The sequence below is a fragment of the Pectinophora gossypiella genome, chromosome 12 (assembly GCF_024362695.1).
Source record: "Pectinophora gossypiella chromosome 12, ilPecGoss1.1, whole genome shotgun sequence".
NCBI lineage: Eukaryota > Metazoa > Arthropoda > Insecta > Lepidoptera > Gelechiidae > Pectinophora > Pectinophora gossypiella.
The window spans coordinates 5,637,629-5,662,728 of record NC_065415.1 but is presented as its reverse complement, the minus strand read 5'-3'; the positions used below and the strand labels follow the sequence as shown (position 1 = coordinate 5,662,728).

Below are 25,100 nucleotides of genomic sequence, written 5' to 3'. Positions count from 1 at the left end.
CACAATCACGGTGATTATAAAAGTTACGTGTCTAACAAATATTTGTTACATTATATTTGTTTTTGGTTTGTTTGTGTTGTAAAAACAGTTAGACACGTATTTGTCATTTTGCTGTGTTTTAATGATTTTTGTTTTTATAGCATTCACCCGTGCTTAGGGAAATCCATAAAGAGAAAATTGAATCGCCGTCGGCTTAATGACGATACGTAGATCGAATGAATTTCGCATGGACAGGAGGAGGACTCGGTGGTGTAATGGTTAACACGCTCGTCCAGGCTTGACAAGAGTCAAAAATGTTTCGATTTAATTTTCTCTTTATGTCACTTATGTTTACGACGTGGCGGGTGAAATAACACAGCTATTTTTAAACTTGACTTGTCCTCACTATTTTTGGTATGGTAATTATCTGGCAGTGTTGAGTGCCAAGAATGGTGTAGATATGCATCTATTGACCGTTGTTTAATATAGATATAGACAATGGGATTATTTGAAACATACCATCAGGTAGAGTACCTAGAAGGGAGTCAAACAAGTTAGCGCGCCGCGGGGGACCCGGTGGAGGTCATGAGACCTGATCTTTGCCACTTCTGGCGTCTGAGGCAAGTTGCTGTCTGGGCCTCTTCACGTCAAGTTCTAAATCAGACGAGATTACGTACCTACATAATTGAACTTTATTGTTATTGTGTTGCCAATATCTATTTATAACAGAATAATAATCACAGATGTAGTCGAACAAAAACAGATTCTGAAACGCTTCTTTACACATTTTGCCTGAATGGGTCGTCCCACGCTTCATTTTACTTTTAGAGGTTGTAAAATGTGCCGGTTTTATGACGACGCATGTAAAAAAAACTGCTTTATGATTCCTAGTTGGACAACACTAAGTGGTAATTCCATGACGAATGTTACATGTTTTTTTGCTATCGTAATGTCAGGAAGACGAAGAATTTTGAAATTCGAAATATGTGACGTGGTGGAATTGTTTCATTTCCTGCATTTAGAGGAAGTACTGGAGAGGGAGTTGTAAAAATGGAGGAGCATTTGACAGTACCTAAAGGAACACAAAAAGAAATGTCTTGTTGTTTCTTGTGTTACAGTAACTTATTTAGAGCGACCAGTTTACAAGGAATATCAAACTGAATAATTATTTCTAATACAATATGTTGTCAACCGTCAACATAAATGCTTACACAAGCGTTAGATGCAAGTGTCACCATGTGAGTTCTACTTGAGTGAAGAAAGTGTCTGGCAACGAGCCACAAGCGGTCTTCTCAGAACTGCCTATGCAGTTCGACCTATGTTGAGCCGCAGACCGCGCCAACTTGCTAATTACGCGTCTCCTGCTGATTCGAGGATTACGTCATCCTCGCCGATGACTGATGAACACTTGGAACACTTCAGAACAGGTTCGTTTACCAACAATCATAAATCAGTCGTACAAAATGTACGTTTCAAACGCAACAAATGTATTGATTTCCTTTCCAATAAAAACGCATTGTCCGTTTGAAAGCTCGCGGGCACAAAGCGTGAAGACAACAAAAAGCTACTGCACAAAAAGGCTCGCCCATATCGGTGCGGTTGCGCGCACGACTTGCATTATTCCGTATGAAACGAAACGCACATGTGCGGCAGATGGCTGGGGTACTTTTTTCATATGTATTATTATTTCTCCGCCCTCACCGAGCCACCCCGCTGCGCAGTCACTGACCCCTTTTTGTCGTTTTAGTCGGTTCCACCACTTTGTTTTTGACCTGTTTCGTTAGTCTTCTCTCGGTCGCTATTTACAGCGCATAAACTTCGTCTCAATTTTCTTTAATATGGCTCCACTACAGTAAAACTTTCATTGCAAAGTGGATGGTATAGTAATCAGTTAATCTCTCGGTCGGCTTACGTGACTGTTCAGTGTTTATAGGTAAGTGTTGAAGCTGATATAAATAGAACTTTGCGTGTGTGTACACGTGGCCCGCCCCGTGGTGCTATGGGAGGGTTGACCCGCCGAGTAGGAGACAGGTCCCAAGGTTATTACCGAACAGCTGTTGTACGCCTTGTTTTTGTATTTTTAAAACGTTACTTACGATGGTTATCTACGTACATGATAATTGTATTGACAACGTGCGTTAGCTAGTTACATACATCATGTTCACTGATAACATTCTCGTCATTATATCTTAAATATTTGCAAATGAATTCCACAAGGTTGTGCGGGTAATAGCAATAACTGCGCCTACTCTACCCATCAATAGTTATTCAAATGTCTAAATTGCCAAGTTCAATGCTCTAGAATCGTTTCACGAGGCAATCGCGAGGTTGGTCTGCGAACACGAAGTAACCACTTGCTCGCGGCAAAAATGACGAAATATTTACGAGATCTCAAACTTTTTGTTTCACTTCGTGTTTTGGCGTGACTTTTGTAAGTGTGCGATTTTATACTTTAAGGTTTACTATTAAAACTTTCAATTCATTTGGTTACACGAAGCAGTTACTTTTAGTTTGGTCCGAGGTTTATTCGCTGGACCAAATCGTGTGTTCCCCGCAAAACGTGTTTGCTCAAACCATGAAGGAACTAGCAATTTAGCGTTTTTTGCTTATAATAGTTTTTTTATTTTGCTATTGAGTTGCTATAAACACCGAAGTTGCGTAATTTAACACCATTTCCTTGGGCGATGCACATCCATTATTACATCTATTCAATTGATGAGAATATAACATATTTTATTAATAAAATATGCTTTATGAAATGTCATTTTATCTGGAAGAGTTACAGCGAATCGTTCCTCGCTTGAAACAAAAGGAACCCAATTTCCTCTACAATTCTAGTCCATTGTTTCAGCTCGATTTTGAGCTCGATTTAATCAGAATTAAGTTTCTACCAAGAACACGTATTACTGAATATAATGTCTGGAATTTTATTAACAAGGACGACATTCCGGGAACCTGTTAAGCGCGGTTCGATCGCTCTCAAAGGGTCGCCGGGCGCAGGTAGAAGGGAGCTCCCATGTTTTTGCCCTTTCATCCTCATACGATACTGCGTAATTTATTCCTTTCTTCATTCCATGTAAATGCCTGTCGGGTGTCTGGCCGGTTGCGGGCGCAAGGCAATTTATTTAGTCCTTCCCACGAATATAGCAATAGTGATGCTCCACCGGTCGCGCAATTTCTCTTTCCGCGACACAGAGTCACCGCCAACGATTGATCAATTATTTATACCCGCTTGACTTTTATAATGATTATTTTATTAACAGTAATCGAACGACACCGGATAATGTTCGTAATTGCTTCTATTTTGGTATCTAATAAAATAACTACAGCTTTTTGAAATACAACACAGACTTAATAGTAAGTATAGATAATTGTTTGATATACCTACTTGCTATAGAAATGTGTAATGGTGGTTGATCTAATTTAAATTACATTTACAACAATTGTGTCAGGAAACAGTATACAAACTGTTTTGGAATGCACGGTAACGTAAACAATGGGCGAAACCCACCCAAACATAATATTAATTGTTAAACAGACTGTAAGACTGTTTACTGAGCGTAACTGAATCTGCGCTCGGAGAATAGCGTGGAATATGTAGGTATAATGTAAGTAGGCGAGCCAATCTCCTTCGGCAGTGTGTTTACAAAATCTCGTGGAATTGAATCGAGTGTGCGATAGTATTTGTAAACAGGCCGCCGGTCGCGAGCGTGGCTCCTAAAATACTTCAAACAGGAATTGAACCCACGCCAACTGGTGTGCGTAGACGGCGGCTCGCGCTCCCCTCGTAAACTTTTCACTATACGACACGTCTCATTTTATTCTCGTTCATCTGTCTTTTATGTCCGTTAATTTATAACCCCTACACTGCGACCGGTGACGCAGACTGAGAAATTGTCTCGCGAATATAATTGTGCACCCCCATTTCGGCTGACAAATTGTACATGACGCAACTGTTAATGATGTATCTCGCACCAAATTCTGCGAAAACATAACGAAATAAATTATTTCACGACCTTCTAGATTCATTATCGTATCGTTGTATAGGAGCTAATTGAATAGCAAGCAGCATACTTCTGCGAACCAACCATAATGAATAGTACCGGTTTGCAAGACAAAAACAAATGTAGAAACCTGTTTGCTATTTACGAAGGTATTTTGCGGGGCAATGATCAATTTAATATCAACTCTCGTATATCGTCTGTATACTTATTATGACCTTGTCACATGTCGCTTGGACTTTGTCGACATTAAACTACGTAAGCTATGCGATTGTTATAGCGCGACACTCTTTGCACAACTTCCTGTAACATAGGCAACGCTCCATTCTGTGTTTGCTAAGATTGTATTGAATGTCAATATTAATTTTAAACATGAACTTTGTTCAGTTTCATGTTGTATTTCCAGAAAGCTATCATCATGAATATTGTTTCGCGATCGATGTTGTTAATTGTTGCCTATAAAGGCTTTACGGGGACACCGTCTGCCATAAACGGTTATTTAATTGCAGTGTTGAACGTCCACAGCCACAACTTGCAATAAAATAATAGCCCGAAGAACGTCGTTTATTATTTTCCCTGTGTTCGCTCGCTCACCTTCATTTGCCCTTCAAATTTTCTTGTTTAAACACGAGGCCCGTTTTACTTGGCGCTTTATTAAATACAATATTTCACTTCTTATAGAGACGCAGGTAGAAGAAGGTTAACAGCGGTTTTTTGTTGGGACTTGTATCTATTATAAAGTTTTCCAAATAACAAAGTCTATTCTATGGTTGATTCAAATATAAGTATGGGATTTAATGTGGTGTTTTGCAATCTATATGACTAATATATTATGAAAGGAGTAACGTGCGACTAGTGGAAAGTACGTGGATATATATTTATGTTATTAGGCCCGTTGACCTATTTTAATCCCGCATAAATTGATCCATTGCATCGCACATAAACGTTCTTGATAGTCGATCGAAATGTGTTTAGTTTCAACCGTTTCGACATGTAGAGCACGTGTTCTCGCCGCTTTCACAGTTTATTCCAACGCCAAGTCCGCACTGATTACATTTTTGACACTTACGAAATGATCACTTTAAAACTATTGCGTCATTACTTTGGAAAGGAATGTAATATACTGCCGCTTATTTACAAACCGAGTTATTTATTACATTTCATATCAAATCACTTTGTATTCGTAGAACATTTGTGCAAACACTGCTTTTGTTTATCCATATTGCTTGCCGTCGCGGTTCTCAGACTTTACTGCAAGGTTTTATAAACAAAGCTCCCGACGGGTCTAAAATTAATGAAAAGCATTGCTAATGCATTGTTCCTGCGCGGTGTCGTGTGACTGGCCGCGGTTCGTCACGCGTGTCGCTTCGAGGAAACCAACAGTTGTTTCCATCGGCATTCTTCGCACGCCGCAAGCCGCAGTCCCCAGAGCACACTATTGCCGAGACCTGGCATAATGCAGCCTCCACTCGATACGCGTTTGCTGTTGCCAAGCGCAATTGAAACGCTAATTCCACACAGACGATTGCCGAAACCGCGGCGGTCACTCTCTTCTATTGCCTCATCTATAACTCGTCTAAGCGGATACAAGTACGTCTTCAAGGCCCCGGCGAGCGCATCTGTGCCGCATCACTACGATTTATTTATTTGTAAAGCGGATACGAGCCTATTTACGTCGGAGAGCAACCCGAAAGAAGATTGTTCGCCGTTTACACAATCTTATGTATACAAAGAAAGAGTTAAACGAACGCAAACATTAATCAGCGTTGTCTGTAACCGTAACCGTCTCCGGGGGGATTAGCCGCGAGATATTCTATTCTCCGACCGTAATTAATAGCTTTTGGCAAGTGAGCGTCGTTCGCCGGCAGGCATGAACGTCGACGCTGCAGTTGCGTAATTATATAATTAATACATGCGATACAGAAACAATGTGGGTCTGTAGGAAATGTTCGTTGCACATAACTGTAGTTGTAATGTGCACGCACATAATACGCGACCCACGCCCGTGTAAACAGGCCGTTGGCCTCGAGCGAGGTGTCGGCGAGGAGTCGGGACGGGCGACGCCGCTGCCAGGTGAGCGAGCAATCCCTCTACACTCAGTACACTCATAACAACATGAATAATAATACAGCGGCCGAGTCGCGGGCGTGGGCCGCCTGTCGAATTCTATTCAAAGTATTGAGCAGGCCGTCAACATAAATGTGTTTCGTGCACGAAACTCGGCACAAAGTGCCTCCGAGGCTTTGTGGTCCATAAGTCAAGAACCTCGCTGTTTAATTAGGAATGAGTTATGAACGCCCACGGATGTTAAGGCATTGACTTCTGGCTTTTTGATTCATTAGCATGCACTTACGCAGTTAGCTGTTTTGTTATTACAGAATAAACGGCGAGTTTGGCAACATAGTTCTAGCGAAGCGTCAAGTTCGTTCTAATAGATTTGAACTTTCGTCGTTAGTTGCACAACGTTTCATGAGTACGATTATCACTGACCGTAAAATCGGAAACGCGCAGCATAAAATAAAATATGTAACGGTTACTGCCAGCACGCGAAGTCAATTAAAACTTGTTCGAAAGTATGCAAAACGATAACGTAATCACAAGTGGAATACGAATCCAACGTCGGGCGACTTTCAATTCCGAACGGTATTGTAACGATTTTATCAGCGCTATCGCGGTCCGATTATACGGATGTAATTTAATTAAAGCGGTTTAAACCAGTTTCTGTTCGGGTGCCTCCGGGTGTCTTCGTAAACCACGATAGTAAATTAAACCACTAATGTACTGGATCAAGTCAAGTCAAACTCGCTCCAACATAAACTATCGAATTAATTACAATATTAATTCTGAATTAGCCACCAATATTTCTCACGGTATACATAATCAACTGATTCTGTCTATTGGTTTGCTAGGTAGGTATACATTTCTTTTCCTGTTGTTGAATTTGCTAATGGTCCTTACAAAAATTAAATTTAAAATATATTCGGTTTTCCGTAACTTGTTTTCCTCGTAATAGATTCTTATTCACTATAAATATGAATATTAAAATGGGATCTTTACATTCAAAAATTTGATTTACGTAAGTCGTGAGTAGATACCTCAGACATAGTACAATATGTATCATGTAATACTATGATTATGGTACAAGTGACCGTGATCTTTGTCAAGGAAATTTCCATACCTACTTGAAATATATGTATACCTATTCTCAGTATTGATAACGATGGATTCAGTAGTAGGCATAGTTAATTGCTAAAGGAAGGATAAAACTAATATTAACTTACGTATTGAGGTCACACGTGATGTGTCAATATTTATTGACTTAATCGTTTATGCTTTGAATTTGTAAATTGTTACTTGTCGTAGTAATTCTTTGCTTAACAATCGCTTGTGACTTTGAAGGTTGCGAATGCAAGTCAACATACCTACAGGCGATGTTATCGCTTCATTCGAATCAATTTGCATGGTACCAAGGTTGCGATTCTTAGGTAGAACATACAACCTCCACATGATATCTCGTTTTATATACAAATGTCGTAAACATATTGTGTTGTTGCTTTAGAACGGCGAAGCAGAACATATTTTTATCCGGATAGGGCAACAACTTAATCTGTGATTATCATCTAAATCGCCGTGTATCTCATTACTGACTTGACAGCTACGTTCAACGTGTTCTACCTCTATTTTCATGTTACCCATCAGTTTGTATAGGCAATAAAGGCGGTCAGCATACCTACATATCTTAATAAAACAAACATCGGGTATCCATTTACGATTACAAAGGCTAATAAAATTTCACCAAAGCGTCTGACCGAGGATTAATTCATATGGAGCTTGGGAAAGTGGCATGGCGTCTGATGAATAACAAACACCTCTTGTTTGTCGGCCGGGTTGCGCAACCAGCGGGCTATAGATAATTACAGCGGACGTCACGGCGTCACGCGCCGCGACGCGAATGAAGTCCACGACTGACGTCCACCGAGCCGCCCTGCCCTCCGCAACCTTCACTCACGAACTAGGAAAGGGGCAACCTCCTGAACCATCACAGATCTTGTCTAAATGGTCACGATTCATCAGACAACGAAAATGGGCGAACAAAGCGCGAACAACGGAACCATTGGAACGTGAAAACGAAACTATCACGAACTCAAATCGCGCTACTGCGGAATGCTACCGTACTTACCGTGCTGTGGCCTACATAGAACGTGTTGATTTTCGCCTGATAGTGTTGGCCTTGCCGTTTTAACTCAGTTGCCATTTAAAATGCATATGCGATCGAATTCAACACGCGCAATTTATTCCACGTAACCAGTTCGTAATTTAATTCTACAGTCGTTAAGGTGCATAATGAGTCATGTCCACTCCGCAACGGACACACGCCCTCGATATCAATTTCACTCGGATCGAATGAATTAACACTGATGTCATACTCATACGTCGCACCGCGACGCTAATCCGATTTGCTTCAACGAGAAATGTTAATAAGATTAAATAACAAAAGGTGCTCGAACGTCGTCGAACGCAAAAACAATTTCCCGCGAAGGTTCAAAGAATATGGCGTGGGCAGAAATGTCTATTGGGGAAAATGGAAATCCAATATGGATGTAGGTCGTCGTCAGCCGATAATGGAACGTCCAAACGTGACGCCGGAGCGAAAACGTGAATGCAATCCTATATTTACTCGAATACGAGTCGACCATTGGTCATTGTTTGTGTACTTTGCTATCAATCATACGTGCGAATGGTATTTTTATTTCTGAGGAATTTCTACAATTGTTATTACTAACTGAACCGTTGTATAATTACATCGCTACGAACAAAGGAAACTGCGGATCACTCGGTCGGAGAATAATAATTCGAGTTCGCCCTCGGAAACGTCTAGGTCGTATCTTACATCAATGTTTTTCTTTTATATATGCGAACAGAGCGAGGGCGAAGGGGCCTCTCCTGGCGTCCCTTCTAAAAGGGTTGACGGCTCGCTACCTGCGCCATATTTAGCTTATTTTGCAAACTGCGCAAAACATAATTGAATTGAAATTTGATTCATGACTATTTTGCCAACTTAAGCCGTGTCAGTCATTACGCCAGTAATATGTAAAATGTCTGCGTAATCAATAATTTACGCACTGGTATTCAGTTTACTGTAATACATTCCGTTACAAGCATAATGTTGTGATGACTATCGCAAAATGTTCATATTTCCAACGATACATTTCCATTGAATGCAGAGACTCAGATTTCCGCTGTAAACACGGATTTATTCCCGTGGAAAAATGGAGTTATTTTAATGAAACACTGAATGGACATGTGGGGATTTTGATCAAAGTTTTATAAAAAATATGGACAAAAGAAGAAGAATTATTCACCGTATGAATGAAATCAGCTGCTTGGAGGGTTGTTATGTGGGAACAGAGTAGGGGATGTTTTGCTGGGTACTTGTTCTGACGTTGCCATGGCAACCGCCCGGGACCGGATGTCTGCTCCGTTATTAGAACGTCGACAACATAAAAGCTGATATCAATTTAGTTAAATAAAGGAAAGTTGTAGGGATTGAACGTTACAAGTAACACGCGTTCTGCGTTATATAAGCGAACGATAAGATAAGCATTCAATTCGCCTTACTTATCAAACCAATGCTGGTGTATGTGGGACAAGTGATAACACATAACCCTTCCTGAATTTTTATGTTATCTCGAATAAAGGCGTTGACAACGGGAGTTGAAATACATCACAAGTATATTACACTCACGGGAATTCGGGGCACTCCAATAAATGGCCTCTTGTCATTATAAATAAAAGTATAACTAATCAAAGTTTTGCCCCCGGATTTACGTCGATTCATGGGTGACAACGTAAACACGCGGCGAGTGGTCTGTGGGGGTGGCATTCCACCTCGCCGCCCCGACCCATCCCCGGGGGCGGCGCGCGGCGTAGCGAAGCCTAAATTGTGACATTTTCCTTTTTCGTTGCCCCTTCGCAGTTCAATAATCTTTGAATAGCTCGAAATTCAAAAATTAAAATGTTGTTAAAATGGTGTTCATATTTTTTTTATAGGTATTTATGATTTGTCTTGTTTTGATATCGAAAGGTTTAAAATTTTGTTAGTATAATGAAAGGAAACATTCAGCGAACTGTTTATTGAAAATGAAACAGTTGCACTGGCAACAGTCATGATTCTGTTTCCTTACTAGATTTGTTTTAAATGATATACATAACATACATAAATAGCCTATATACGTCCCACTGCTGGGCACAGGCCTCCTCTCAATCAACCGGAGAGGGTATGGAGCATACTCCACCACGCTGCTCCACTGCGGGTTGGTGGAGGTGTTTTTACGGCTAATAGCCGGGACCAACGGCTTAACGTACCCTCCGAAGCACGGAATCAACTTACTTTTTCGGACAATCAGGTGATTCAAGCCTGAAAAGTCCTTACCAAACAAAGGACAGTCTCACAAAGTGATTTCGACAATGTCCCCATCGGGAATCGAACCCGGACCTCCAGATCGTGAGCCTAACGCTGTTACCACTAGACCACGGAGGCTGTTAAATGATATATGTTTTAAAAAATTGGAAGTAGGTAGGTACAGAAATGAATTATCAACATATTATAACACGCTGAGTAGGCGTGACCACTCAATATCGCGAGCCAGTTCATGCACATCGTATTACGTCGACGTTGGTGCAGAGTTGTGATGACAATTACTTTTCTATTGAGTAAAAGATTTATGAACGTTTGAAAGTACTTCCATTGCATATAAGTTGGCGAGAGCCAGACTGCGGTACTAGAGAGTTATATTTTAAAACTGCTACATGCACATTTAGTCGGTTATCGGTACTGTCGAAACACTTCTTGGCAGAAATCCAAACTAGCGAATAGCTTGCTGCAGTTTCTAAAGGTAGGCCCTTGATAACCTGCACACTTAGCCGTTAATGGAGGGCTTAATGCCCCTGTTTTGAATAAGCTGGGGTGAGCTTCACTATATACAATTGGGGATTCGGGTAGTGTTCCAACTATAGACAGTCGTGTATTTATACAGATCCTTACGTATATTTGATATACAAGCACTCTCTCGAAACGCGCTGTTATTGACTACGATTCCTTATAAAGGCGCTGCTGAGTTCAGAATTTTTCCTTGTTTTTCATATACGTCGAGTACAGAAACTTTCAAAGCGATATGAACACGTATGTATGTAATCTAATAATGTACGAGCGAATACTTTCAATGTACAAGCGGTACTTCAATATCGCTTCGAAGTCAGAAGCATTCTCAACAGCTGTCGATATGAGTAGTTAGAGAAACTATAATTGATTGGTTTGGTGTGAGCTGACAGCCACCCAAGCTCGCAAGGAAGTCATTGTCGAGTAGGAAAGCGAAGTGGAGGAATGTTCTAACAATAGAGTCATTGTGCTGGATAGAGCGGTCGTGGCGACCGATCACGACTTTCAGCTCTCACGAGCGTTCCCAGCGCCTCGCGATTGTTTGGACATCAAGATATGTGGAAAAAGTAAGCAACTAGGACAGAAAAAAGTAGTATCTTAAACATTGTCAATTATCTCATCAATGGTCTAGTTACAAAGTTTACAAAACGAACACGATTGTGTTCACGTGTCTAGTTATCACCTTGTATGATTACAAATTACTCGCTTTTATGGTATTCGTTTAGATATTGATTTATCAAAATAGTAATATCACCCGCGATAACATAAATAGTCTCTATATTGATAAAATACTGCGTTGCAAAACAAAACTAAACAGTTCCTTAATGTACAGAGAAAAGACCCATACCCACTTATTATTGGCACAAAAAATGACTATTCCCACACATAAAACTTGTCTGTTTGTCGCATACATAAAGCTGCGAACGTAATACCAAGTGGCAACGCTCACGCTATTCTTACGCGGCATAAAAAGCAAGTAATGTAACAATAGGCCGTTCTTAGACAGGAAGCGTCTGCGCAGCTGTCTGTGGGATTCGCGAGTCAACACCTCGATATATAAAATCTGTAAACAATAATCAATCCACAGCTGTTACAAAAGCGAAATTCATTAGAAGATCGCATGCCGTTCTAACCGACACATTTGCTTTTGTTAGATATGTTGGTGTAATTTCCTTGTTCAACGCGTGTGCCGAGTGCCGAGTGCCGCGCTGCGGTCGCAGGCAGACGGGCCAGCGGAGGTATTTCATTTCACGTTATTACAACTGGGCTCGGTACCTTCCTCCTTAATGAGCGCACCAACGTTGTTCTAAACCGCAGCGTGGATAGCGTAAAATCAACTCTGCCCGCGAACGAAATAACCACCATGCCAACAGTTTTAAAGAACCTTCAATGATTGAATAACTCACTCGGTTGCATTATACTAATATTAGATTAATAAAACACAGAACAAAAGAGCCAAGGCTATATAATCTTGACACTAATTGTTGTGAAATGACTCTATCGCCGATGAGTCGCTCGCAGTGAAGAGAAAAGACTTTTGATTGTGATTACACGGTACAATAGACGCGTGTGAGAGTTCCCCGCTTTGTGTTGTGCCATTAAATTTATTATTACGCCGGAGCATGCTCTATTTACTCGGTCGGCAACAATAGAAACTAATAAAGATCATTCTGCTTTAATTACACGTTGCGTGCGCGAAGACTGCAACGCTAATCGTATCATGATCGTTACGTGCGGCCGATCGAGCACAACGGAAGCGGTTTAACGAGGAAAAAAATAGTTTTTTTATAAATGGAGGTTATTATCTGAGTAGTTGTACATCATAAGGTCGTATTAATATTCACGTTGCGGCGCGCTCGGGGCGGGCAGGCTTCACAAAATGGCTGCCGGAGGCGCTCGCGAGTCGTGACCGCCACGAATCCACGCTCGTTCCGAACCCTCATCAATTATGCATGAATGCGGCGAGCGCCGATGTTTACTCTCCATAAGACAACAATTTATTGCACCGTGCGGTTTTTGACATTCGATCTTAAACCAGTCTGTCGCGGAGTGACGAAATTGTTACGATCCGCGTTCGCGACGTCGGTACGTCTTATAAATCATACAATTTACACACATCCGTTGGGCACGTATTAATAAATATATTTTATAGGGGACTATTGCGTGTGTCGAGCCAATTGTACGTCGCCAACCGTGAACTAAGTGATTCATAGAAGTACGTCAGGTGATCGAATTTATTAAAGTACGACGTCGTCTAATTGTTGGTTTGTTTCTGTCTAACCTTTATTATATCTATATGAATATTAGAATGTTTCTGAAATTGAAATATTAGTTTTTATCTGGTCCTGCACAATATTTAATATAGAATTGTCGTAAGGAATGTGTGTCAAGCGTAAGTTCTCCCACGTTGAGTCACGCCCGGAAACCGTGGTTCTTTGCACTGGGACGCGAGTAAACACCATCCTCGCTGTAATCTACCGCGACAATGGCTCTCGTTGACGGAAAGATAACACACCACTCACTAAGATAACGTTTATCTTCACACAAAGGTGCTCCTTACAACGGTTAAGAGTTTTATAAACACGCGATGAAAACAGGAAAAAATATATCATATAGCATTATTATTATTTCGATTTTAATTTAGAAAGAAACAAATTTACATAAACTCATGCCTAGTTCCTACAGAGGTAAGCTAAGACTATGGAATTTCATTTGTTTCGATCTTGACACATTTCTTCCACATTCATCAATCGTTTCATACACGCACGCCGGTTCAGAGTAGATCGTACTGAACATTTTCTAAGGATATCTCCAATTTCGTCTGCCAGCCCTACCACCAACCTTAAACAAGACAAGGTCTAATATTTGAATTAAAAAGTACTCCGGAAATTGAATAACATTTTGGTTGAAATTAAAATGATCAAAATGAGCCAAGGTTCGTTCGACCTTTGTGTCCCTTATAAAATACGAAAACAAGGCGAGCGGTTTTGATTCGGCATTCTTTCACACTATCTGCGTTGTTATCATGAATAATCCCGTATAAATAGACGGCGGTATAGCGAGTGCGTTATCACGATCATTATCACTACTGCAACCAGGTTATCGACTGCTGTGTTTGCCCGCCTTATCTATGTATTTACAAATTCCCCACCTCTCATGTAGTTATCTAACTACCTCTAATCTATCTATGTTCACGTTTGATAAGCTATTTTTAGTAGATAATGGTTTTCCTTCATATCACAAGCATAACTTGGCAACTGCTTGAAGTTTTAGATTAAATAAATACGTGATTGACGATAAATAGTGATATATTCGTAGCTGTTAGGGCTTATCTCGATCGCATTATCGACCGCATTATCTTCGTTATTTGGAAAATTGGAACACAATGCATTAAAGAGTCATTATAAGTAATCATCGCTCATTAAACATAACAACAGATTTGCTGTTGAAACGTTTTTTCTTCCTATACCATGTGTAAATTACAGTACATTAGTTATTCGCGTGTAACCGCTAATTCGATTAGCAAGGCCAAACAGATATGCGACCTCTTTGCTCGTTTTTTGCGAAAAACTTCACAAACCTGTTTTGCTTACGTCTGTGTATACCTATCTATATGCCCGCATGTCGAAACAAACCGATAAAAACAATTGCAAAAACAACCGCGGTATACTTAAATGGAAATGAACTAGTTAGCAAAAAGTAATCAATTAAGTTTTTCTGTGAATCTATTTAGAATAGATATCGAACTACAATAGCGACGTGGAAAGAAGTAATGTTAAACAGCTATGCAAATATCACATGCTTGCATCATGTTTAAATATGTCGCGTCGGTGTCGAGTAGGAAAATAGCAAATTTACAGCAGTCAGTTGACCCGAGTTGAACACACATCGATTCCGACTCTTTGTGTGTTATTTATAAAGTAACTGAACGGATAGCTTGTCACGGAATACATACTTGGGTCTGTGCCAAATCGTTAGCGCGTTGTAAAATACTTTCGGTATGTTGGTCAACGGCATTTGTTTATATTATTTTAAATTGCTTTAAAAAAGTTCGCTATTTATAGATGTGCGCTCTGTAAGTATTGTTGTAATAAAATGTGTTGTGTACAACTCGTATAATGATTGGATTTTCTTGGAACATGACGTGCACGTGTCAAGTGGGCTTATTATGAGCAAATTAATTCTAAAGTAGGTTAGGTAACCATTCGAGTAGGTATGTTTATACCGGGTAAATACAATCTGTAGGTAAGTTTGTCAAAACATTATTCATATTACTTTGTCATCCGTCAATATTACTACATGTTTGGGAACGACTTTGATGACTATCGATTGTTTTATAATCTGACTTTGAACAATTGCACTGTGTTGAAGTTTTCTTCAACCTCTTGTAATTAATTATATGTAGGATCTTAGTAGTAGGGTTAATTAACGAGGCAGTTACGAAGACGGAGAAGTTATTATAAGAAATATCCAAGGGGTTTCTAATGTCTAGACTTATCAGTAGGTGGGTAGGTACTTTCATTTCCTAGAACATGAGCAACTGATTAGAGTGGCTCCACAGAGTGGGTACTTGGTAAACATAACATACCCACCTATATACCTACCTAGCTATATCTATAGACTACCTAAGTATACTAAAGAACCGGTACCATTTTAACTTTATTAATGGAATGGTATATATCTAACTGTCCATTATCACGCGTTATTAGGTAGGTTGTATTATTATTCAATATAAAATAGCTACCTACCAACTAAATTAACTTACCTACTGACTTTATCTAGGTACCTACCTACCTACCAATATCGTTCCACTAGGTACCTATTGGTTTTTAGCCAACTGCACTGGTTCGTCATAATTTGCCTTAGTCAATATTAACAGTGTTTATTTCTGTCTTTCCTTATTTTAATTACGAATACCTACCTACCTATTTAATGATTCCCTGAACTTTGAACATTATTTGATTAGGTAGGTACCTGAGCGTGATTGCTGACATCTGTCCTTCCTTCCTGTTATGTCGGGTGGGTTGGATGGCTGCAGTGCATGCATGCACCGTCCGTCAGGTGCGCTCTTTGTACGGCAGCAGGGAGTCTCCCCAGGCGCCCCGCAACCCCGCCTCACCCCCGCGCTCCCGTTCACTTGTTGCTACGTTGGTGCTACGTCGCCGTCGCGAGACTGCCGCGGCCGCTCCCCCCGCCCCCCCTCCTAGAACCATCACTTCCCCGCGTTCAGTTCTTTGTGCGCCACCGAGGCTTTCACACGTCTGTGCTACACTACGAATCGTTCCGTACTCGTGAATCTTTGTACATAATTATACATAGCATAGCCAACTAGAGTGGTGTGTGTGTGCAGGTGAACGCTTGACTGCGTCGATTTCCTGACCGCATTCAAGGACGAAGGATCATTTCTAGAGGAAGCATTTTGAGGATCCATACCTTTTGGAAATCTGTGATAGTGACTTCTGCGTATAGTGATTATCCACTGAGAAAATAGTGTGTCATCTACGCTGTGATAAATTGTGAGAAAGTGGTACAATACGAAGTCTAACCAATTAACGTGTCTACCAGACTGCTATAATAATTGTTCAATAATCAAAGAAGAGTAAGTACCTATTCATTACCATTATTGTGATATAAATTCCAGTAGCTAGGGTAAAATATGAACATACACCTACCTAATAATTTCGGGGTCAAAAGCCGATAACATTGTTGTAGGTAGGCACCCACCTATCTAGTTTAAATTATACTCATTTTTTATAATTTATGGGCATAACATAAAATACGACCCGATGAGTAAAAAATATGCCGTCGTAAATTGGTAAATGAAACCAGTGAATAATTAATTAAATGCCACATCTTCTAAGGCTACGTATCCGCAAGGAGGCGAATAGTAGGTACAATGGGTAAGTACCTACCTACTTACCGAGTTTTAACCGTTTACCAAACCACAAAATGGCGGCACATAATATAAGAGGAAAATGATCAAAGTGACGCAGTTCACCGATCCTAGATTAAATATTCTCATTAAATAACCATTCAAAATTCATACGTTTAATTTAAAGCTAGGTAATTATGTTATCGGGCTCAGATAGATTACCCTCACGTACCTATTATTGGTTGGTAGGTACCTATTCTTATTTGACGAGATAAACGTTTAAAAACGTTAATAGTTTTTAAGTTAAAGTGTGTTAATAGGCTGGTATGCATACTTAGTTAATCAGTGGTTGCAGTAGGTGCATCCTTGAATGCAAGAAGTAGGCACCGATTATAGCATTACGCCGTGGTTATATCAAATTATTACTTCGCTTGACCTCTCTTATCGCGGTGTTATCGCGGCGCGCGTTCCAAGCGAGCATTGTTACAGTAAACAGCGTTTCGTTATCGCATCGTTCCCTTATCGCTAGACTCCATTGTTTATTGTGCTTTCGATTGACCCGACGTGTTCTAATTTCCCAGATGTTATTAGTCATTGTTTTGTGGGAACGATTTGTCATTGCCTACCTAGGTATAGACGAGGCATTACATTGCTCTCTCCTTGTTTTACCCATGATTATGAGTTATGGTTTCTGTGGGTAAGCAATAGGTAATTTCTAATCGTAAAATACCTACTAGTAATGATTGTTGTACCTACCTACCTAATATGAAAAGTATTATACTGTTTATTGATATGAAAGCCTCTTGTAATTAATACCTACCTACATACATTTGATTACCAAATCATTACAATATCAAAAACTAATAGATATTGTTGACAGGTAGGTACTAATTTGTAGAATGTGTAAAGAAACTTGTGGTGTGCGGTGGATGTTGTCTGCGGGGAATCGAGAATTCCAGTCACGAGCCATCGGGACGCGGCGTGAGATGCGAGAGATTACCACCCGCCTCCACGCTTTCAATAGCGCATTGCATTGCGCAATTTACTGCACGAGCTATCGTGATACCCCACCACACCATATCTTCAAGGTGGTGCCGGTTTTGTCACGACTGCGATCTCCGAGCACACAAATAGGTACACACGTAACAGATTCAGCTCGCGAATTACGTACGGACTAATTCACCAGGCATGCAAGCGAACGTGGTTGTCTAATAACGCCAGTGTGTAAGGTCGACAGGTTAACGCAATTACCTACCAGGCGCGCCAATTAACAAGCGAGAAACTGTGTTGACATTTCAAAAGCGAACGTATCTTGATGCAGGTAAGAACAGTTTGTATTGGGTTTAATTTAGAAAGTGAGACCGAACGACCCGCTATCGGTCACTTCGCCTTATCCAATATTGTGAGCTTTAAAAATGCCCACACGTTGTTTCGTAACATAATTCCATTTAATTGGTTGTAGGTACAGAGAAAGCTTTGTCACAGCTAAATGTCGTATTAACGGTTACTGCCCGAGTGGAAGTGTTTCATTACACGGTTGGCGAGGCGACACGCTCTACTGGCTCTAACGAGATGGCTTTAGTACTCGACAAACACGCTCGGATAACAGACTGGTTATGTGAGGTTATTTCTCTTTACGATTGACGTTCGTAGTATCAGACAACCTCTTTATCAACAAGCGTTCGAATCGCGATTTCATGACGTAAATATGCGGTATTTGATTATGTATGCAGTTCTTCCTTCTTTAGGCTTCGTGGTTTTCTTTTGTACTGTTATCTACGTTTTAAATCTACTTATATATTTTAGCTGCCAGTAACCTCTTTATGAATAATAACCAATATTGGTGAGCGTGTAAAACGTATTTGAAAGGACTGATTGATAGTTACAAGTCACGCGCCCGACTTCCTCTATGGAACGTTGTGCTTAGCTTAAATAGGTTTGATGATTTCGACCTCTTGACCCCATCTCTTTACAAGTCTTCCTTGTAATAGAACCGAGGAATTCAATAGACGCGTTCTATTTGAATACTAATCTAATATAATATAGCAAGCAGTTTGTGGTTTATTACCTGCCTAGGTACAATACTTATTTTAAAAACTTCATAGGTATTTAGCTAAATGACCCGACAATAGGTATTGCATTCAAATGAATTATTCACATCAGGTCGTTTGTGTAAGTCTACATAAGAATTCTAGACAATGAGTCAGTGTCTTGACACATTCTTGTTAAACATCGAATTGCGCGAATTTATTTTAACGTAACCTACTTACGGGTTCGCATGTTGAATTTCCATTAAGTTTTAAGGTGTATGTTGCGATGGTCGGTGCAATGGTTGCTTCTTGCGGCAGCTGGCCCTCCCTTCATGAATAATGCGGGTAGTCGCGGCCAGGATTTACTGCCGTCGGCACGCAGCGCGGTTGCGCTTCGTGGAGTCTCCACGTCAACTTTTTGCCCTGCCTTTCCTTTTCTATCTAATGAAAAGCTCTCTCACCGGTTCCGCCTCGACGTTTGTCCTGTCAGTCACTAGTTGCCCGCCGTTGCCGCACTTCCCCAACAAGTTATTTGTTACCCCATTGTCCCCGCCTGCTGATCACTGTCGCATTGTCTCACTACTTTTGTTTACATTCGCTCAATAGTCTTTTGTTTGTAAAGAGACAGGTTTGTTTTCTCCGCCCTGTTTCTTTTAACATTGTAAACAGATAAGTTTGTTGAATTTCTCGTTATCGAATATTGTTGTTTACTAAAAACACGTATCGCTTTACACCAAATCGATACGTATAATTGTTATTTTGCAGAGAGTACCTATCGCCTGTAATCGAATCAAATGGAAAGTCAATATTACTACGCATTACGTCAGCCTGTTTGTTTCGTGCGATAAGATAAGCGATTATTTTCGCTCGTTTGTGGTGAAAATGTGTATTTGCAACTCCAAAGTTCCGATAAACATCCGGCTGACGAGAGACACGTTTTTATTGCATTATCGTTGGAAGTAAACGTACTTAAGTGGCGGTTACGAGGCGGTGTTTGACCGAGGATTACGGGGAAATTCCTCGACACTACGGTATTATTAATTGGTCGCCATAGCAGGAAAGAATGCGGCCCGCCCCCGTCATTGTAGTGTGCGGTCGATTTCGCCGCGACCGGTTTGCCGTGAGTTCGTGAATAATCGTCGGGTGCATTAAAAATGGCGGCTGGGCCGGTGAGCCACAACACATTATCATATCATTATGATGTGTTGCCGTGCCGAGATGAGATTGCCACTTCACGCAGCTGAATAATGGCCCGCTGCACGCGCACAATCCCCAGTTTTCTTTACTGTTTACGTTCGTTATGAATAATTATTTATGCGATTATGTAAATGTGGATCCTCTTTAACAGCCCCTCATTAAAATTCCATTGTTCACTCGACACGCAGGCTCGCTCCTTTTGTTCACTTGTGGTGTACAATTTCGTATTTACACCTGCAATTTATTCAATTATTCTTTCTTTCTTTCATTAATCTATCTTTGATGTTTTTGCTGATGTTGGATAATGAATAAATTAAATCACTTCATTTGTTGCTGTTAATTACTGTTGATGTTAAATCCCAAACAATAACCATAAAATAACTGAATTGGACATCGGGCGGAACTAGTTCTAAACTTCCTTTATTAACGTGATTCACTTTAAGATCGTGCAGCATATCTGTATTAATCGCGACGGGATGTCCGCGCTTTTGTCATATTTGCCCTCGTTTTGCTTTCGCGCCAAATGACGGGTCGTGCAGCGCTGGTGGTACGGGCGCAAGTCGCTGGCGGGCGGCCAGCTCGTCATTCACGTGTGGAACGGTCGCGCCGCCATGTTTGCCAACATGTTCCTTCAACCTACGCCAGTAAATCCCTCTGCGATCCCATCTTCCTGTTCCGGTCCGCGACACTTATAATAAACGTGCCGTAACCAAACGTGACTCCATTAACTAATTCTTGTCACGCTCCTATCCAAGGCCAATAGTCATCGTGCAACTGTGAAAGTGCTTCATGCAATAATTATTAACTGCGTCAAGGTTCGCGCATAAAAACAGTCCTTGTTAGAATTGCAACAATGTTACGCGATTAATCGATTTATTCACAGTTGCGGCACAACAAAACGAATTAATGTCATCGGACTTTAGTATATTGCTACAACTTTTACCGATTCAGGATTCACCGTCACGAATATGTTCTCGTTAAGTTATTGTAGGTGTCGCCAGTGACAGTGTAAATTTGCGTGAAAGATGTCATCCGCATACAATACATATTTGAGGGTCCGTGGGTGTAGTGTGAATGAGCGAACGTTGGCATCGACCCAAACGTGTCGGCAATACGGCCGAATACATTTACGTCAGCCTGCCTGATGATATCCAGCCGATTAGTCTGCTGTTTTTTTTTAGTGGGCATTTTGACGAAAGAAAGTTTTATTTGATCGATTTGTGTTGTGTGATATGTGTGACAGATATCGATGTCGCAGTAGTACTAATTGCTTGTGTTTATAATAATTAGACAATAGGCGTAGCATTGTTTATTTATGACAGTAGTTTGATAACAGTTATTACTCTATTATTGTTGTCTTTAGACCAATAATTAACGTAATGTTTGTCATTGTTGCAGGTGTTACAGATAGTGTGAGTGCAAGTGATGTCACCGATGCCAGTGAGGAAAACAAGTGCGTGAAACAGGAGGAAGTGAAGCCGGAGTGTACAAGTGAAGGTGAAGTGAAGAGTGAAGTGAGTGCGGGCGCGGATGGTGTGGCCAGCGCCGTGGCCTCCGAGGAGGACGATTGTGTGATAGTGTGTGCTCGCGATGCGGACGAGCGGTCCGACTCGGGCGTGAGCGGGGTGCGGTCGGGCGGGTCCGCCAGCTCGGTGGAGGAGTGGCGCGGTATGGCGCACGGGTACGGCGGGGGTCCTCCGCCGCCGCTGCTGCATCTGCCGCCGCCGCCGCCCTCCATCTACGCCAGCGAACTGCTCTGGAAGCAGCGCTACCAGCCGCCGCTCCACCCGCCGCTGCACCATGCCATCGCGGACGACTACCTGGCGGCGGCCACCTTCGATAGAGAGAGACATGAAAGACTGCTACGGTAAGCAAACACTCTTCAAACTTGTATACATATAAACATAGACCTCTCTGTACTCAACTGAACGTAATTTCAGTTTACTCTTAAATAAAACAGTTTACACAGTAAAAGATTTACATGATAGACGATTTAGAGACTATCTATTAGAGAGGTAAATTATTCCAGCCGGCATGTTATGTTGACCAGTAGGTAAATAACTGAAAGAAAACCAATACGCGTTTAATATTAAAAGATAATAAACGAAATTCCATAAATGATATCTACATACAATTCAATTAGAAAAATGATTGTTCTTGGATACTAACGGAATGGAATGTTTGTAATATATATACCGGTTATATCACGTTGTGAGTCACGGCATAGAAACCTATGCCTCGTCGCAAGGAGCGAGAGGCAAATTGTCTGCAGTCACGAGCATGACTCATGCAACTAATCTGAAACTTTTCCTATTACCGAATCTGTCTAAATTACATTCTGTAGGCTTCGTGGAGAGTTTCATAAACTGTTGAAAGTGTTCATTCAAAGTGTTCATTCCATTTCAAGTTTAGTAATTTATTGGTCGGGTGACATTGTTTTACTTTGTAACCCGCATACTATACAGTGTAGCAACTTTGTGATAACACTTTATCACTTTTAAACTTACTATTTAACTTGCATTAAGAATTATGTCACACTCTTGTTAGATTATTTCTGACAATGTAAATTCTATGGAAAGATTTCGATTCTTTTTGTTTTGTTTTACACTCCTGTTATATTTAATTGGGTACTCTTCTGTCACAATTTTGTCGTTCATGCGTTTGCAACCAACATTATTGGTAGTTTTACAACTAAATTGAGTGCAACTGACTATTATTAAAGGTTATTATAATAATTTTATGATTCTTATATTAAAATTGAATAACTGTCATTACATTTTTGTAGGTTTGAGTGCCTATTACTGTCTTCTTTAACATAATATAATAATAAAAGCGTGGTCGACCGCTATTTCTTAAAATATCTTTTATGTTTTCAATACGACTTTGCAGAATAGTAAACCTATTTTGGTGTCAAACCACTTTCTTTAGCAGACATGAAACCATAATTTATGTGTCATCTGCACCCACATTCGCAGGCTGTCTAGTCTTTGTCCCATTGTACAGTTATAAATCTCTCTTGTGTAATCTTTTCCGTCCTGTGTGAACATTGTTTTGCTTTAATTACAATTTTCCTCAGCAATTATCTATATTGTTTTTGAATTAGTCACAATGTTTTTTTATTAGCTTAATCATCACGTCAATCTTTCACTCGATTTAACACTGCAATATTATTATTTTTATTTGCCTATCCTTGTCATGTGATATTCAAATACAATCATGGTAAGTTTTTAGTGATGTGAAGTTCTATAATGTATTATGTGTTTTTAGTATTTGGTAATAATTAGTATTATTACAAGTATATTGTTAAGTTACTAAGTTCCGTTTATCACGTACGCACGTACATTCGTATTTATTTTCAATATTACAACGTCCTCGAAATCTTAATTTTAAACAACAATATCTTTATAAATGTAGATTGTAGATAGTTAAATATTAATCATTGCCATTGTCGTTCTACTTTTTCTACCAAGGTGAATAGGTGGTCTCAGATGATTATAAATATACATGTTCATTAAATAAATATGAACACGTTTTTCATGTAATTCTATACTTTGTTTTATATGCAAAGACGAGAAGACGACAGCTGTGATAATAAAACACATTACATGAAGGCGACACGTTGTTAGTCCACCTGGGTGTACTTTTTTATTTCACATAACGATATTGTTTACAATGATGCTAACAGCAGTAATTTTGTTGTGTCAGAGAGCATCTTGCACTCATGATCTCATAATCATGTCTGATTCACGTCTTATCACATTGATCAGTCTAATGTCACGTCTTCCTGCTCATAATTTATCTTAATATTACCACTTTAACAATCAGTTGCACGTCCTCTGCGGGTCATACATACGTTTTTTTTACAGTAGGTATATTGTGAATATGACCTCGCGTTTCGAACTAGAATATTAATTAATTTCACAGATGTATGCTTATTCATCCCGCATATTGTCTGTTCATATCTGTTTTTCAATCTCGCATAAGATATTATATTAATAAGGTCAGAATATATTCTATTTATTCTAGACTCAAAATGTGTAACAATGTTTTAAGTAATACCTAGCTTCCTTTGACCCTTCTTGTTAATCATATTTGTAAGTTTTCCTTATTTTTTAAACGAATTGACTTTCAATAGCATTTTCCTTTAAGAATACTTACTACACGTGTAAAACGGCCTGTATGGACATTGCGGTAGACATGTGATGAAACCAGTGCTAAGCGGAAATTTCTTAACAAGGAATGTTCATGTGCCTTGTACATAATAATGTAAATTTATTTCTATGTCAACTTTTTTGAATTTATGCCTATTTACTAAGGTCAAAAGTCACTCAGTACTTAAAGTTACATCATGATTGTGTCCGATTAGTTCCCAGGTGTTATTTAAGATAATAATATTGAATTCAACTCTACTTCCTCAAAACTCAGACGATATTTATTACGGCAATCATACCTAACACATAATTCTGTTTGTCGTTTCACTTCAACCGTGAAGTGTGCTTAATTTTGTTTTAGAATGTGTCCATTGTCCATGAAATACTAGTATGTGAATTATTCTCGTGCGATTTGCTTCGTTTGCTACCGAGAAATGTGGTGAAACGTTACAAAATTTGCAATTTTAATCGCTTTAACATTTACATAATGACATAATACCTTATCTAACAACCGGTAAAATTGCAATAATATGGAAAAATATCTCCACGTATTTGCATTTCTCCATTAAAGACATAATTAGTGACCATTAAAAGTACCTTCCTTTATTTATATATATTTATATTTAATATTATAGTGGTATCGCCGAGCGATGTAATCTTTTCAGTTTCTATCCTAACATAACATCACATCTGTATTCGCGAAGAGGTAGGCAGAAGTGTATACACCACTCCTCTGCTATGTTTGAGTCCCATGTAACATAGGGTGAGACTATTGCTATTTGTAAATTAACATAAAAATAAAATGACAGCAGCGACTCGAGTTGTCTTGTCATAAAGGTCAAGGTCTTCATACTATCGACTTCAAGTCAGCTGACACAAGCAGTTTTAGCAAGTTATTTATACATTCTTTATCGTTAGTGACCGAATTTC

At 39.9% G+C, this 25,100-nt stretch overlaps 1 protein-coding gene across 2 annotated transcripts in view; it reads left to right on the top strand.

Annotated features, from left to right (window-relative positions):
- The window catches only part of LOC126371147 (lysine-specific demethylase 3A), a 177,906-nt gene that overhangs the window by 139,944 nt on the left and 12,862 nt on the right, over positions 1-25,100 (top strand). For both annotated transcript variants that reach the window (XM_050016369.1, XM_050016370.1), the window contains one exon: positions 21,418-21,886. In XM_050016369.1, coding sequence (XP_049872326.1) covers positions 21,418-21,886 — 469 coding nt within the window. The remainder of the gene's footprint in view (positions 1-21,417; positions 21,887-25,100) is intronic.